At 44.6% G+C, this 16,186-nt stretch overlaps 2 protein-coding genes across 2 annotated transcripts in view; both read right to left on the bottom strand.

The window, feature by feature from the left end:
- rpa1 (replication protein A1) overlaps window positions 1-9,133 on the bottom strand; it is a 38,713-nt gene extending 29,580 nt beyond the window's left edge. Inside the window, exons 1-10 of the mRNA XM_084467350.1 lie at window positions 8,993-9,133; window positions 8,651-8,698; window positions 7,958-8,036; window positions 6,313-6,421; window positions 5,526-5,614; window positions 5,299-5,376; window positions 3,796-3,913; window positions 2,952-3,054; window positions 2,297-2,365; window positions 1,765-1,957 (exon numbers count right to left, since the gene is read on the bottom strand). Coding sequence (XP_084323476.1) covers window positions 1,765-1,957; window positions 2,297-2,365; window positions 2,952-3,054; window positions 3,796-3,913; window positions 5,299-5,376; window positions 5,526-5,614; window positions 6,313-6,421; window positions 7,958-8,036; window positions 8,651-8,698; window positions 8,993-9,019 — 913 coding nt within the window. The 5' untranslated portion in view covers window positions 9,020-9,133. The remainder of the gene's footprint in view (window positions 1-1,764; window positions 1,958-2,296; window positions 2,366-2,951; window positions 3,055-3,795; window positions 3,914-5,298; window positions 5,377-5,525; window positions 5,615-6,312; window positions 6,422-7,957; window positions 8,037-8,650; window positions 8,699-8,992) is intronic.
- Window positions 9,134-10,686: 1,553 nt separating this feature from the next.
- On the bottom strand, window positions 10,687-15,973 carry serpinf2b (serpin peptidase inhibitor, clade F (alpha-2 antiplasmin, pigment epithelium derived factor), member 2b). Its single transcript, XM_084466949.1, has 10 exons — window positions 15,711-15,973; window positions 14,984-15,050; window positions 14,409-14,468; window positions 14,121-14,180; window positions 13,688-13,991; window positions 13,235-13,378; window positions 12,433-12,621; window positions 11,898-12,040; window positions 11,505-11,709; window positions 10,687-11,173 (listed from the first exon to the last, which is right to left on the bottom strand). The coding sequence occupies exons 2-10, from the start codon at window positions 15,035-15,037 to the stop codon at window positions 10,818-10,820; spliced, it is 1,515 nt and encodes a 504-aa protein (XP_084323075.1). The 5' UTR covers window positions 15,038-15,050; window positions 15,711-15,973; the 3' UTR covers window positions 10,687-10,817.
- Window positions 15,974-16,186: the final 213 nt, after the last annotated feature.

Genomic DNA, 16,186 nt, shown 5'->3' with positions numbered 1-16,186 from the left:
TGAAACGCTTTGATTTGGGTTCCGGTCCCGTACGACGTCATACGGGACCAGGTTACCTCCGCTTTCTCTGCTTGGCCCACCCAGAGAATTTGGCCCAACAATGAGACAATGAGCTAGGACCGTGCGAGTTATTTGGATAATCATTCTGCTGTTGGTGTTATGGCGCATAACACACAACACAATAACGCAAGCTTGCATAAAGCTCCCATTTGGTGAAAAGACTAGACTGCGTCGGGTTGGTTGAGAAGGAATTGGGAATCGCGACATGGAGGAGAAAAGGATTGTTGCCCAGGATTGTCCGTCGGAGCCCCGTTGTAGCGGGCAGCGGGGCTGGGTGGGCGTTCAGTGTTCACCGTGTTTACAGTGTTCCACTGTAAACACTAGTGCATGGTACCGTATTACTGTATTAGGTACTGTTAAGTACTGTATTAGGGGCCCACTAACACCTATATAAAAGCATCCATAGAATAGCATGCCATGGGACCTTTAAGTTGGTTCCGCCCATCATCTGCATTGTACAGACCAATAGCAGAACTCTAGCTCTAGGAGACGCTACAAGGCCCCTAAATTATACCCATCCCCCGCAGAAATTACTGCCCATATGCAGGATTTTTGGTGAAACCGCTGAACTATTCCCAAAAGTGCTGCCATCATCAAGTTGCCTTTTCCACCCAAAACAGATTAAGTCAACGCTCAACATATTACTTTGTAAAATAATACGTTCTCTTACAAATAATTTATAGGCTCTACAGTCTGTTGCGTTGACAAATCAAACATGTAAAGCTTGTATCCGAATACACTGCTCCTCTCTCATGGAGTATAACTCAAACTATCTCTACGATGTCGAGCTAGGAGCTTAGGAGCCAACATGGCCACGACCATAGCATTGTGTTGGAAAAGGGGCGAAAATTTGCATGTAATTTTCACGGCTCCATCACTGGATGGAGTACCACTAATATGACACACATTCGAGTCATTTGTCTTCAAATGTCGGCCGATTGTAACCTTTCCCACTGAAGGCCAGATGGTAGGGGGGGGCTGTTTTACTGGGGTTAATGTCCAGAGGGAAATGGGCTTCAGATTGAATCACTCCTACTCTGGCCGTCTGGTTCTGAGTGGCCAGAGTTCACCTTGAGCTCTCACTCACACACACACACACACACACAAGTACATATTATACTCAGATCGTCACCCCAGGGGTCTGAATAGAAATTAACCTTCTGATCTAGTGTCAATAACATCTTCCTGCTGAGCCCCAGTACCATGTCTTGGCCTTACATACAGACGTAAACAGTGCCATGGTTTTGAATCGTAACCTTTACACAGTGCCTGGTTTCGTAGTGATACCCAGTGTTTGTCTCTCATGTGCCCTCGTTTCCACTCACGACGCGCTCGACGACGACCTCATTTGATCTCACCAAACCCAGGTGCGTCTCCCCCTCTCCCCAGGTGCCTGATTTGCCCCTTAATCAAATTTTGATCACGATTTATTTATTTTTTTTTAAATAGAACAGCTGGATACATTTTTGTACGTTATTTTCTATTTGAACATCTTCTATTTGAACTTTTTGTGTATTTTATTAAGGGGAAATTTCAAGGTTCTTAGTTACAAAATGCGTTTTTTTGCAAAGAAATGCCGAAAAAACGCGTCGTGTTTCAAAATTCAAAAACAATCGTTTGAATAATGTTGTTATTTTTTTCCCATAATCCAGCAGCCCCCGACCAACCAACCGGCAGACGGCCCCTGTGAGCGAGTGTCCTCACCCAGCACAGCGTCCTTCTCCATCGACTCCAGGTCGCTGATGGCCACAAAGTCGCAGAGGGCCACGGGCAGGTCGGTGGCGTCGTCACAGGGGATGATGGACGACTCGCCGTTCAGCGTCATCTCGTAGTCGTTCTTCATCGACGAGTACTGCTTGTTGGCGATCTTCAGGGTGCCCTTGGAGATGTAGTACACCTAGAGGGAGGGACAGACGCACGGACGGGACAGACGTTAGAGCACCGCCCGAGGACCGGGGGATCCACCCAACACGACTTCACACGGAGGGAAGGGAGGGGCTGGAGGGGATGGGTGGGGGGTAGCAACAAACGCTGGCAGGAGATCATAAGACGATCACAGTGTTGTTGCTCTGGTACGTTGGCAAGATAGCGCGGTCTACAAGACATCGGCGATGTCTCGGAGGCCGCCGCCGACAGCTGTATCTGAGCGTCTCCGCCCGCAGCCCATTTCCTGTGCGACGGCTCGGGAAAATGAGTGTTGGGTGTCGTCAGACCTGCGCTCTGTCAGTTTCCTCACCTTGCCGACCTCGATCAGACTGTAGAACTTGTCCACCTCCTGGTTGAAACCAGTGACGCGGATTTCTCCCTGCAACCCAAAACATCAAAACACGTCAGCCACCGTCACACACAGGAATTAGAGCGGGTTGGCGGGTTGCTAGTTCGATCCCGGGTCCTCCTAGCTGAGTGTTGAGGTGTCCCTGAGCAAGACACCTCACCCTAACTGCCCCTGACGAGCTGGCTGTCACCTTGCATGGTTGACTCCGCCGTCGGTGAAAAGAATTCTCAAAACAAAAGTATTGTCTTCAAGTAGAATTATTTACAATTTCAACACAAATTATATTATTATATATCCCGGCGGTTTTTTTTCATAAGATAGTGAACACACACACATATGGCATAAACAGTCAAAAAGTAGCCTAAATCAGTAAAAGTATCGCAATGTATTTCTAATACAGGAACGGCAAATTTTGTGTGAAATTGAATGTGTGTATGAATGGGTGAATGTTAATGTTAGGGTAATGGCAACATTGTAAAGAGCTTTGAGTGGCCACTGGGGCTATATAAATGCAGTCCATTTAAACCCAGGAGACCGCTGGCCCCACTCTGGGCTATACTGGGAGTACGGGGATGATGAACACAACAACAGGAAGGAGGACGGTAACAACACCCACACTCTCGTCCACGATCTCCATGGAGAAGAGCTTGCCGTCCCCGCGGGAGTTGCTCCATGTGCGGATGCTGCTACGGTTGGTCACGCGCACCCGGATGGTCCACCTATCAGAGGAGAAGAGAGGCCCTGTGGTGAGCTGTCCGACTCACGCTCAAGGGTTGAGGGCGGTGTGGGAGTCACTTTCATGCCAACGGGCACGCCACATGATATATTTTTCGAGCTTCCCACATTTAAAGTATCTCCACGTAGCCAAGCACACAGAGTGCATAAATAAACACGGAGGTAAATTGGGCTATTTTGCGTCTCTTCTGAAGATGCATTAAGGTACAGGCTGTTCATGTAAAGCTTGTTGAGATTAATGGGAATTTAAAGGGTGGTTAGCGTCACAAATTAAATAGTTCCAAGATTATTTTTTTTCCCCCACTGCTTTAAAATGGCAATTAGTTTCTCTCTATCGTTCTTTTATAATAACTCGAAATAAAACCAGCTGTATTCATTGAATCAGAGCATTCGGCACAAAGAAATCACCGGATGGAAGCCTCCTTTGAAGATTGCTAGAGAAAACAATGGTAAAGTAAAAGTATTATCTTCTATATTCTTTAGGCATTCGAGAGTATTATTATTTTGAAAACGTACTAGCTAGGAGCCAAAACCCGAAAAAAAAAAAAACATTTAAAAGATCCCTTTTAACTTTTGTACATTTTAATATAAACGCATGGCCTGCTCCGTCGCTGCAGTGCAGCCGTGCACTGCCTTCTAGTTCAGAACCCCGCAGGAAGGCGCGATGGCAGGGATACGCAGAGCCACCGGCCCCTTAGTGGATGGAAGGGGGCCAAGACACTCACTTGGACTGGTAGGGGTTGAGGCTGGCGATGGGCACGACTTTGGAGGAGCCCCCCGGGGTGCTGGGCAGGGCAGAGGGGGTCTTCTTCCCGAACTCTCTGCTAGGACCTTTGTTCGCAGCTGGGGGGGGGGGGGGAAAGAGAGAGAGAGAGAGAGAGAGAGAGAGAGAGAGAGAGAGAGAGAGAGAGAGAGAGAGAGAGAGAGAGAGAGAGAGAGAGAGAGAGAGAGAGAGAGAGAGAGAGAGAGAGAGAGAGAGAGAGAGAGAGGACAGGAAAATCAATGATCCAAGAACAGCAAGTAATAGAGTGAAGTGAAGTGAGAGATACATGCATTATTCATACAGGCAGAGTAACAAAAGATCCAATTCCTTTAGATGCCGGCTCTGTGATCGGCGTAATCGTCTCGGGCACTATACCGCGGAGCTGCGTCAGGCGACGGCCACACGTGACGCAGGGACGCGTGTGGGCGCTGGTGTGAACACGGTGTGAGGCAGGAAAAAGGAAGTGGTGGGGATGATGTTCCTCCCGAAGAGGAGCAGGATGATTCACAGTCACAGATTCAGGGGCAGAGTGTGAAATGTGAAACACACTTAGAGACGCTCCCTCCACTGCAGAGCGCAGCCGGCGCTGCCTTACTGTGGGATTTGTCGGTTGGATGGACACCCCTACCGTGTGCATGCGTGCGTGTGTGTATGTTTCCCACGTGGCGGATTATAGTTCAAAGTGTCCACTTAAGCCACACCACCACCCAACACTTCAACTTTGCCAACCTCTGCACTTCTGGTAATTAAGCCCTCCCCAGATCAGGCAACACACACACACACACACACACACACACACACAAAATTAACAATAACTGGTGATGAGGAGGGTGCTGCCGTGGGCTCCATCGCCTCGCGGCAGATTAAAAGGGATGAATACCTGCCAGGGAACGGGGGCTCAAGACGGCCTTCTGACAGCCAGATCACACCTCATCCTCCACCACCACCAACACCGCCGCCGCCGCCACCCGTCCCCCCGGTTCCAGCCCATTTACCCCACCTTGCGCTACTTGAGTCCCTCCAACAACGTATTTAGATTACCTATGGATTTAGCCTGAGTGTGATCGAGGCGAGGGGAAGCGTTTTAATCAACGTACGGACGGGCTCGTCAGCGTTTAAAGTGTTCCCAGGTAAACTTCTCAACGCCGTGTGGGAAAGTATGAGACGTGATCCATTAAAATACTGTTAACCCCGTCATGCTAATGAATAACGAGAACCACCGAGTTTCATTAATAAAATATCAATGGGGCGGCTTGTGTTTGATCACACCCATATGGAAGGACGTAAGCAATGTGTATCTGAACATAACGTGTCTGAGCAGTGTTGCAGGCATACTCCTCACCTGCTGCTGCAAATTGGCTGGATACCTAGCCGCGTTGGCCCGACAAACACTGCCATCAGGTGGCCACTCACAAGAATACGCACCTATTAAAATACCTGGTGAAAGAACCTGAATATAACTCACCCTCTTTACCGTTCTGGGGCTGCAGGGGGCGGACCGGAGCGGCGGGCTCGGCAGCCTGTGGTGCTTTACCCCCCTGACCTGGAGAGCAAGAAACCACATCGCCCATCAGCTCTGAGGCCTTCTATCACCTCTGAGGAGACGCCCTTACTGAGCAGCTCTCATGAAAGACAGATTTTGGTGAGGTTACTAAGACACGAGGTGAACATGCGTGGACTAGAAGGCATCACCTTCCACGAAGGGAATGGGCTCGCCCAGCTTGCCGGGAACATCTTTGGCCGACTTGATCACCTCGATCTCCAGGATGATGATGACCCGCCTGGGAACAAATCACCCACATGGTTGTATTCATGGAGTCTATCAAAAAACTTAATGATAACATCCCCCCCACACCCCTCTTATGGACCCATTGTATGTTGTACGTCCTGGCACTTAATGTACGCAGTTATTGTATGTTGTACGTCCTGGCACTTTATGTACGCACTTAATGTATGTTGTACGTCCTGGCACTTAATGTACGCACTTAATGTATGTTGTACGTCCTGGCACTTAATGTACGCAGTTATTGTATGTTGTACGTCCTGGCACTTAATGTACGCAGTTATTGTATGTTGTACATCCTGGCACTTAAAATAGTACTAGCATTGTGTAGTGTCTTATCCTAGCTATCTCTGTTGTATACGGGGAATGGGTTAACCTAGCGATTGTAAGTTCTTCGCACTTGGTTCTATGAACGTCCTTACTGTTCCGACAGCGATATATTGTTTCTCTTCCTTCTGACAAATGCACGTAAGTCTCTTTGGATAAAAGCGTCTGCTAAACGCCCTGAATGTAAATGTAAATGATAACCCTGGACGAACATTAACATTACGGACACCTGGCACTTGAGTGGGTCCGTATTGTTTTGCGATACTAACTCCCAACCCTCACACAGCATGTGTTATTCGTTCATTTTCAGATTGGGGCGTCACCATGAAAGCATCCCATAATAACCCGACCACCATTACTGCAGCTCACCTTCCATCCTTCAGCACGTTGGTCACACTCTTCTTTAGCATGCACACACAGTTGGGCTCCAGCTGGTTCTGGTCGGCCAGGGAGTTCAGCTGAGTGGACAGCATGAAGTCTGCAGGGAACAGGGAAAGAACGCCACAAACATTGAATCTCCAACCACCACACTTTAACATTAATTCACATCACATTCAGCAGACGCTTTTATCCAAAGCGACTTGCAATGGTTCTCTCACACACACACACACACACACACACACACACACACACACACACACACACACACACACACACACACACACACACACACACACACACACACACACACACACACACACACACACACACACACACACACACACACACAGCGACAGCCAGCTCGTCGGGAGCAGTCAGGGTGAGGCGTCTCGCTCAGGGACACCTCGACACTTCACTCAGCTAGGAGGAGCCGGGGATCTAACCAGCGACCTTCCGGTTACAAGTCAACCCGCTCTACCTCCTGAGCTAAGCCAACCCCCGCTAAGCCAGACAAGTTTGCGCTGTGTGACGCATGTGTGTGCCTGGGCGGCTAATTAAGTAGTACTGCTAATCAAGTTCGGCTTGGAACAGTCCCAGTAATAATAATCACGAATATTCTGTTACACATTGAACTGCAATAAGATCAGGCCAGCAGAAAAGTAAAAAGGCCTTGGCCATTCATAATTGGTAAATAATTACCTTGAAATGCCTCTAAAAAGTAATCTTAAAAGCAACACACCACCAGGCAGTGACACCAGAACAAGGTCTGCTGAGGTAGTGACACATATCACATCTTTTCTCCATATTTCAGTCAACGACTGAAAGAATTTTTGTCATGTCAGTGGAATTAATTCAAACATTTCCACCTGTAACCTCCACTTGTAACACTACATGCAGATTTCATACCTGCAAACTCATAAGGGTTGAAAAGGGTGACAAACTAAACCGTTGTAGGGGGGTCTGGGGGCATCCCCCCAGGCAAATTTTGCTATTTTAACATGTAAATTAAGCATTCTGGTGTACTCCCAGAAGAAAATAAAGGGAAAAGACAACATTTTCTTATGGTAAAAATGGCACATTTATTAACCCATAAACTGGTCAGTTACGACTGAGCAGTCCACTCCAGGACTGGAACGATGGGGAAAAAAACATGCGCTGTGGTATATCTTGATAGTGATTGGTGGTCGTGGAACATGGAATGTGGAACGTGGCGTCATTTGGCCAAAGATTTTTTTATTGTGAAGATAGCAAACTTGTTTTCTCGCTCATTATACAGTCGGTTATTATCAGGGGTGCACATAACTTTTTTTAGTGAGTTACTCATGAGTACCAGGAGATCTCTCGTTTTCGTCAGACTGTAGACCCCCCCCCCCCACCCCCAATGTTTTCTCAATGGATCTCCACGAATCACACAAGTGGCCAATTTTGTTAAAAAAACGACGAATTTCGCCAAAAGGTGACTAGTTTGCATGCCTGAGATTTGCCTTTTTTACAGGTATGCAAATTCCCACAGAGCTAAGTGTGAGTGAGAGATAAGTGTGAATGTGAGTGTGTTCATTCACTGTGGAGATGACTATTGTTGATTCAGATTGTGAAACTCATTCAGATTGTGAAAATTAGCGCATGTACTTACAAGACATGGTGTGTCGTCCGTCGTTCATCATGATCCTGAAGCGAGGGGGACCACTGGTCCCGTCCATCTTACGGATGTTCTGAGGGAAAACACAGTCAGGCCACAAGCTGCACCAACGCATAGTACAGTACATACAGTACAGTACAGCAATCAGTCCACACACCAAGAACATGAATCTGAAATAAGAAGACCTTTTTTTCTGTGTTTCTGTGCTTTCACCATATAACCTCCTTCCCTTCTCTCCCCATCCTCTTTTTAACTTTTTACTTATATGCGTTCGCATTAAAATATCTTATTTTGTGTAAAGCTTCCTTGAGTATTTAGAAAAAAGCCTAATGTATTTTAATAATTATTTTCAATCAAAATGTATTTGTTGTGACATCATTTCGGTGGCCAACAAATAGTCTGAGAGCACAATAGATAATCATACAGTATTAAAAAAAGTATGTGCACCATCATCAACCATAGATAAATAAAGATTTATCTATGGCATTTCCCTTCTTATATATATATATATATATATATATATATGTGGCATTATTGCCACCCAATATAGAGCAGTCACAAGTTACACCGTTGATAAAGCATGACAGGAGAGGAGTCCATAGTGATGGTGACCATGGGTGATAACAGGACCACAGTGGAACGGGGTAGTATCTGTATTTCAACTCATAACCCTGTAGTGAGACTCACCAGCAGCTGAAGCACTGCCTCCGGGTGCTGGCCTCCCATGGTCAGAGTCTGACGGGACACAATCAACACTTTATACACTCGTTTGTCGTAAAATTAACGTTAAATGCATGTTTTTGTGTTGTCAAAAAAAGCATGGGCTGGATACAGACAGAGCTACTACTACTTAAGTCAACGGTTTATATATAACATTAACATTTACATAATACTGATGGGTTTGTGTGCCTTGCTCAACATACGTTGAGCTCTGAGCTCGTTTGATTAAGCTCACAGCTCAACTTGTATATACACTGTACACAACAACGCAGTCGCTCAATAACATTGTTTATTAAACCAGTACCGTACCTCTATGGCTCCCTCTGAGAGTTTCATCGTGTCTGTACGGATATTATTACAGATTAAAGCTAATATTTCAGAGTGATATCAGAAGCTCGGCTGTGGGCTTTTTTGTTGTCGATAAACTGTGGCGCCAACTACTTCTGCACAGGACCGCGCACATTCACATTGAGCTTTTGCTTCCGTTTCCGTCCACAGATCCAGCGTCAGACTAACGTCGTCACTAGTAGATGTTCGGAGCTCTGACGTTGAATCTGAAACCGACTCCAGACCAGTTGCTAGCATGGACCTATAAAGAAAGGTTGCTAGTCACAGGCGTTCCGCGCCAAACACAACGTGACGACACTGTGCGTGCTACGTATTGCTGCATGGTGCGTTCATAACACGCTGGCATTCGGAATTTTTTAACTCAATATGAACAACTTAAGACCTTGGCCCTCGGAGAGATAGAAACATGATTATATATATATTTTGCCCCATTGTTAAAATATTGTGTGTGTGTGTGTGTGTGTGTGTGTGTGTGTGTGTGTGTGTGTGTGTGTGTGTGTGTCTGTGTGTGTGTGTGTGTGTGTGTGTGTGTGTGTGTGTGTGTGTGTATATATATATATATATATATATTTGTATGGTTTAAAATGCATCTCAATAAATTAGAATATTGTGTACAAGTTAATTAATTCAATTTAAAAAGTGATTTACACCCAAAGTGAAATATTTCAAGCATTATTTGTTTTATTTTTGAAGAGGCCATTTAAAAATGTGGGGGAGCTTCACAAAGAGTGGACCGAGGCAGGAGTGCATCACGAGCCTCCACGCACAGACGTACCCAGGACATGGACCACAACTGTTGCATTCCTTGTGTCAAGCCACTTCTTAACCAGAGACAACGTCATAAGTGTCTTACCCACGCTAAGAGAACTGGTCTGTCGTTCAGTGGTCCAAAGTCCTCTTTTCAGATTAACATAAATTTGGGATTTAATTAGGAAATCAAGGTCCCAGAGTCTGGAGGAAGAATAGAGAGGCACAGAATCCAAGTTGCTTGAAGTCCAGTGTCAAGTGTCCACAGTCTGTGATGATTTGGGGAGCCATGTCATCTTCTGGTGTTGGTCCACTGGGTTTTATCAAGTCCCAAGTCATCGCAGACGTCTACCAGGACGTTTTAGAGCACTTCATGCTTCCTTCTGCTGACAAACTTAATAGAGATGCTGAAATCATTTTCCAGAAGAACTTGGCACCTACATACACTACAAAAAGTACCATGGCCATGGGATTACTTACTTAGCTTGATTGGCCAGCAAACTCGCCTGACCTGAACCCTATAGAAAATGTCTGGGGTATTGCCAAGAGGAAGATGAGAGACACGAGAGCCAACAAGGCAGACGAGCTGAAGGTCGCTATCGAAGCCACCTGGGCTTCCATAACACCTCAGCAGGGCCATGCTGATCAAGGCAGTAATTGATGCAGTCATTGATGCAAAAGGAGCCCCGACCAAGTAGAGTACATTGACAAAAACATACTTTGCAGAATGATGGAATGATTAAAAAATATTTTATTGTTGAAAATGAGTATTTAACAATATCTGACTGTAAACCAAGTTGGTATGTTTTGATCTAATTGACCTGGGCGATTGGTTGAGCGTAGTGCGTGTTCTTCACACTAAAATAGTATTTCACAAGAAGCAGAAATTGACCAGGGACACAGACCCACTCATTGTCTTTGACAGATTTTATTTTTAAAAATTTGATCACAACTCGATCCAGTTAACGCTATAAAATAAAGTTGAGATCTGCAAAATGATCGTGTCATCTGTTTTCTGGCTGGTGTCACATAACAGTTCCTACTTAGGAGGAAGACCTTTAGATGACACCTCACTCTTGGTGTCAATGGGGTAACCCACTTTATCTTTGCCGCCGGGTTCGGGTCTTCGCAGTATGGGCGCTCCGGGGTTGGGGTTGTTCACCACGCCCATCATGACCGGTACTTTGGTCTTATCGTCCACGAGGCTGAAGAAGAAGGGGCTATCGACGGAGAAGATGGGAGTGGACATCCGAGAGATGATCACGTTGGTGCCTGCAGTGGTCTCTGCCCCCTCCTCGTTCAGCTCCATGCTGGACTTGTGGTTGACCCCAGACACCACCAGGGGCCCTTCCGTAATCCCAGCCAGGTTGGGGTTCGAGAAGATCGATCCTAGACCTGTTGGAGGACCGATCATAGAGGGACAGTTAGGAGAAGGTGAAGCAATACCCAGTGTGGTGTGTGGTGTAATGCACTTGTTGTAAGTCATGCCTCATTAGTAAAAATAGTACTTAGCATTGTGTCGCATCTTATCCTAGCTATCTTTGTTGTATACGGGGAATGGGTTAACCTAACAATTGTTAGTGCTTGGCTCTATGAACATCTTTACTGTACCGACAGCAAAATAAATTGTTTCTCTTTCTTCTGACAAATGAATTTAAGCGTCTGCTAAATGCGCTAAACGTAAATGTTAGGGTAGTGTAACTTGTGCAGGGGCTGTTTTACGTACCCAAGTTAGTGAAGGCTTTCATCAGTTCTTGACCGTACTCCAGTTTGAGCTTTGGAAGGGTGACCTTTGCATCCTGTTCTTGAGGCAGACGACTGTAGACGTCTGAGAAGCGGAGTCTTTCGGCCAACCTCGACACATTCACCTGTCCGGAGTTCGGCAGCACCAGGATCAGACTCATACGCTTCTGGAATCTCAAGCGGGCCACCTGTGCAGGCATGAATAAAAAACACAATAAGCGTAGTTACACACGGAAAACATTGTTAACATTGGAATAAAACGGCATTATACATTTGAAGTGTGACCTTCACTTATGAATAACCATGCTCTACAGCTGAATCCCATTTGTGACCCCCAACAAAAAAACATCAAATGAAATGAAGAAGGGATGCTTACGCGTGCGTCCATGTGTGGATCTGCATACACACTCAAGGGGTGCTTGGGCCCCTCCATCATCTCCACCTCAACCAGCTGATTGTTGTTCAGGTAGAACACCCCTCTAGAGGTCAGCCGGGGGTCAAAGCGGGCACTCCATTCACCTGGGATGGAAGGAAGAGCACATACTTAAATAGCGGTACCAAACGTCGCAATATTCTACATTTTGAGGTGCTGTGCATTTTAAACAGCACTTAGATATATAGTCAGACACTTTAGCGCTAACAGTAACTATTTTGCACCATGAAGACTGTGTTTTCTGTTGTGTGTTTTGTGGGGTTGGGTTATATATATACAGAATATACATATTTGTATTTGTATATAAACATTTTGTATGTTTGTATTGGTCTACACAATGGTTACATTCCTCTATTCTATTCGTATGTCCGTTTATGGGGAAAAAAACATGTTGAAACTATTTCAGAAACTACTTTTTGTATTAACACTATTATGCAAACCGCACCCATAACAAAAAAAATTAGATTTAGTGATATACCTTTAAAGTGGACGGCATTAATGAGGATCAGAAGCAGATTGGGAGGCAAAGAAGTGAGGAACTCAGGCATTTTCCCCTTGGTTGCTTGCTCCACCCATGAGTTGATCTGCTGCAATCCCTCCAGGGCCACCGGTTCCGACTCATAGAGCCGCTGAGAGTCCTCAGTAAACTTCTGCTTGAGCTCCAGTCCTGAAACACGTACAACACAAAAAGTCAGGGCGATTGTTCCAATCTCTCAATCTCTCTCCAAACAATGAAATCAAGTCTGCCAAATTCACTTTAAAATCCACGCCAAACTTTGTCAATTTGCGAAACATTAACTTAAACCATTTTCAATGGAGCAAAAAGCTGAATTCATGGCAATTCTTCCAATCCTTCAAAGCACTTTTAATACAATGGCCTGTGATGAAATATATCTAAACGATGAAATGAAGAGATGTTATGTTTTACGCCCTGGCACTTAATGTACACACTTATTGTACATCGTACTTTGTTATAGTACGCTAAAATTGTGTAGCATCTTATCTTAGCTATCTTTGTTGTGTACAGGGAATGGGTTAACCTAGCGATTGTTAGTGCACTTGGTTCTATGAACATCCTGTACCGACAGCAATATATTGATGTTTCACCTTCTTCTGACAAATGTACTTATTGTAAGTCGCTTTGGATAAAAGCATTTGCCAAATGCCCTAAATGTAAATGTAAATGTAAGAGGTGACTACTATTCAAGAGGAGCTAATGTTGTCCTCTGAATTGTGAATGAACTCCTGAATGCAGAAGCCCGGCCAGTCTCCGCAGTGACCTTGGCGCAGGAAGATGCGTGTGGCGATTTGCAGATCATCCCTTTTGAGCTGCTCCAGGGCATTATGCAGAGACTCGTGGTAACAGGACAGGGTGTTTCCATGGAGATGATTCATGAGAAGCTCCTCCGTCTCATTGGCCGCTCCTATGAGTGAAAAGGAACGGGACACACACACACACACACACACACACACACACACACACACACACACACACACACACACACACACACACACACACACACACACACACACACACACACACACACACACACAATCAAACCATCAACTGGCCAATTCTGTCTAAATCTGCCCCATCTTCAAGATTTGCTTGCGGAACATGTAGTAGCTTCCAGAATCAGCTTCTGACACACGACGTGATCAGATCTACACACCATAGAAACAACACATAGTCAGATGTGAACGTGCACAGGCTTCAGAAGGAGGCTGCTTACCCAGAGCCAGCTGGGAGAGAGCTAATGATATGCTGAGTGGGGATATGATCACATTTGGATCTTTCTCTGTCGGCTCCAAGTTCGCCAGGAGCTGCAGGCCACTCCTCTGGATGGCTTTGGCGATTAGCGACAGGGAACGCCGGCTTTGGCCTACCGACTCGCAAGAGCCGTCTAGATCTTCTTCTGAGAACGCCTCGTTCTCATCGTTGGTGTCGGGGGACGGAGACGAAGGTCCTGTTGTACCTTCGGCCGTTGGTTCTAGTGCTCTGTTGGTCAGTGGTTCTGTGGTATTTTCAGCTGTGGGCTGAGAGGAAAGTATACGGGAAATTAAGTGAAAGCAGTGAAATCTTTATTTGTCATTAAGATTACAATTTTTGAAGGGTGATGGGATACATAACACGTTGTGTTGAGAGTTTAAGTTAAAGCCTCTCACCTCTACGGGTTTGCTGGGAAATAGAGGGATGAGAGGGATGACGTCAACCCCCATCTCATTCTGTGACAAGGGGAATCGGGTGTTAGAGCTCAGATCAACATTTATATAGGAAATGTAGTGAAACCCAGCATTTGTTAAAGTATGAAGTATTTGTCATATTAAGATATTAAAGTATACAGGAGATGTAGTGAAAGGACTGAAATCCCAGTATGGGTATGTATGAAGACATGATTGACATCATTTGAAGAGTGATGGGTAAACAAGTCAAGAGGAGTTCAAGTCTCTGACCTGTGCAGGACTGCTGGGCAGTAGAGGATCGAGAGGAATAACCTCTGCCACCTCGGCGTTCTGTAAGAAGTGAAATCTGGCGTTAAAGCTAGGGTAGGTCACTTATTTATTAAACTATTTTGTCATATTTTTTGCAATTTTTTCTACAGCCCGACCAACAAACCACAACTCAAATTCTCGGGTATCTGTGGCTGTTGCAGGCCTGCAATAAGCCTGTCCAATCATTACAATCATTCCCAAATTAAATGATTGGATGGCTTACCTGTCCGTCTACCTACCTACCTACCTACCTACCAGGTAGGTAGGTAGACATAGGAGTACCTGCACATACTCATTGCAAATGACCAGAGTATAACACAATGCTAGGCAGACCTATTGCTAAGCTAGCTAGCTAGTCACGTGTTTTGGGGGAGTGGCTTTTGTGTGCGGCCTAAAGAGAGAGCTGGGACTTTTTCAGTTGGATCCGTTCAAAATCTAGCGTTCTCTGGCTGATTCCTCCAAATCAAAATGTTTACTCAAAATCTAACCATCGGTTCAGAAACAAAAATGATATATGAAAGGATTGTGCTACTTACTGAGATTCCTTTGCTGCCAAGACACAACAACAGGAGGGCCAGAAGTACGTCCATGTTCTTACAGTGTCTAGAGCCAAGGAAAAAGAAGCAAGTTCTGTAAAAGTTGTGTAATATCAAACATTTCTCGCCCAAACCAATCTTACAATGAACCACATAACGTCAACATATTGTATCATAAAGTATCTATCTATCTATCTATCTATCTATCTATCTATCTATCTATCATTATAATATCAACATTAACAGTTATGGGTTAATCCCAAATAACACATGGTTGTAAAGTTGTGTAAAACTATTTATAATTTGCAATGAAAAGCATACAATTAAAACTGGAGTAGCTACACAAAGCTTAATCTAAAGTTTAAATAAGAAAACAGACAAGAGCGGAGATTTGCTATAGGAATCGCAAAGACAAAAATACATATTTTACAATATTAACACTGCTTTCCATAATGTTTTATGAAACCGTTAGCAGAAATTCTAATATTGTACAAATTGTAATGTCAGCCAGAGTCTGCCAAAATCACTTTAAAATCCATGGCAAACATTGGAAATGAGTTGCGAAACATTTGCAAAAACAAGCAAAAATAAGTTTAAATGTATATATATTTATATATATATAATACATTTAAATAACCTCAAAAATATAACTGCATATCCTCCAATAACCATTGGAAATGTACATAGGCACAAACTAAATCAAATACACAAGAAAAAAAGATCTTACCTTAAATTTAAATTGGATAAAACATAAATTGTGAAAAAACAAGTGTGTCTAAAAAAAACGACAACGTACGACAGACATCCCAAGCGTAAAAGATTGGCAGTTGCTCAGTGGCCAGTTAAATATCAACTCCCATTGATTGGGCCCTCAAACCAGTCACTATGTGTTTGTAAATGTCTCCAGAGTAAATCAGGGTCAAGCTGTGCTCAATTCCAATCAAGTGATTACTCAGTATCATGTACAGATAATTCCCTCGTTGGTACAAACCACGAGTCACTACACTGTTGTACTGAACAGTTTGATTCTTTGATTGTGTAAAACAATATACACAATGTACATACAGGATGACGTCAGCTCTTGTGACAGATGTTGGACGAGCGAGGGTGATTAGAACATGAATGGGTGAAGGTGCCAGGAGCGACAAATTAAAAAGAGTGGCAATTGCTTCAGAATACAACACTCTTAACAATTAAACTGCT

This window comes from Micromesistius poutassou, assembly GCF_964030765.1.
Source record: "Micromesistius poutassou genome assembly, chromosome: 4".
In the NCBI taxonomy this organism is placed as follows: domain Eukaryota; kingdom Metazoa; phylum Chordata; class Actinopteri; order Gadiformes; family Gadidae; genus Micromesistius; species Micromesistius poutassou.
Note: the sequence above shows the minus strand (reverse complement) of the source record. Positions and strands in the feature narration are given on the sequence as shown.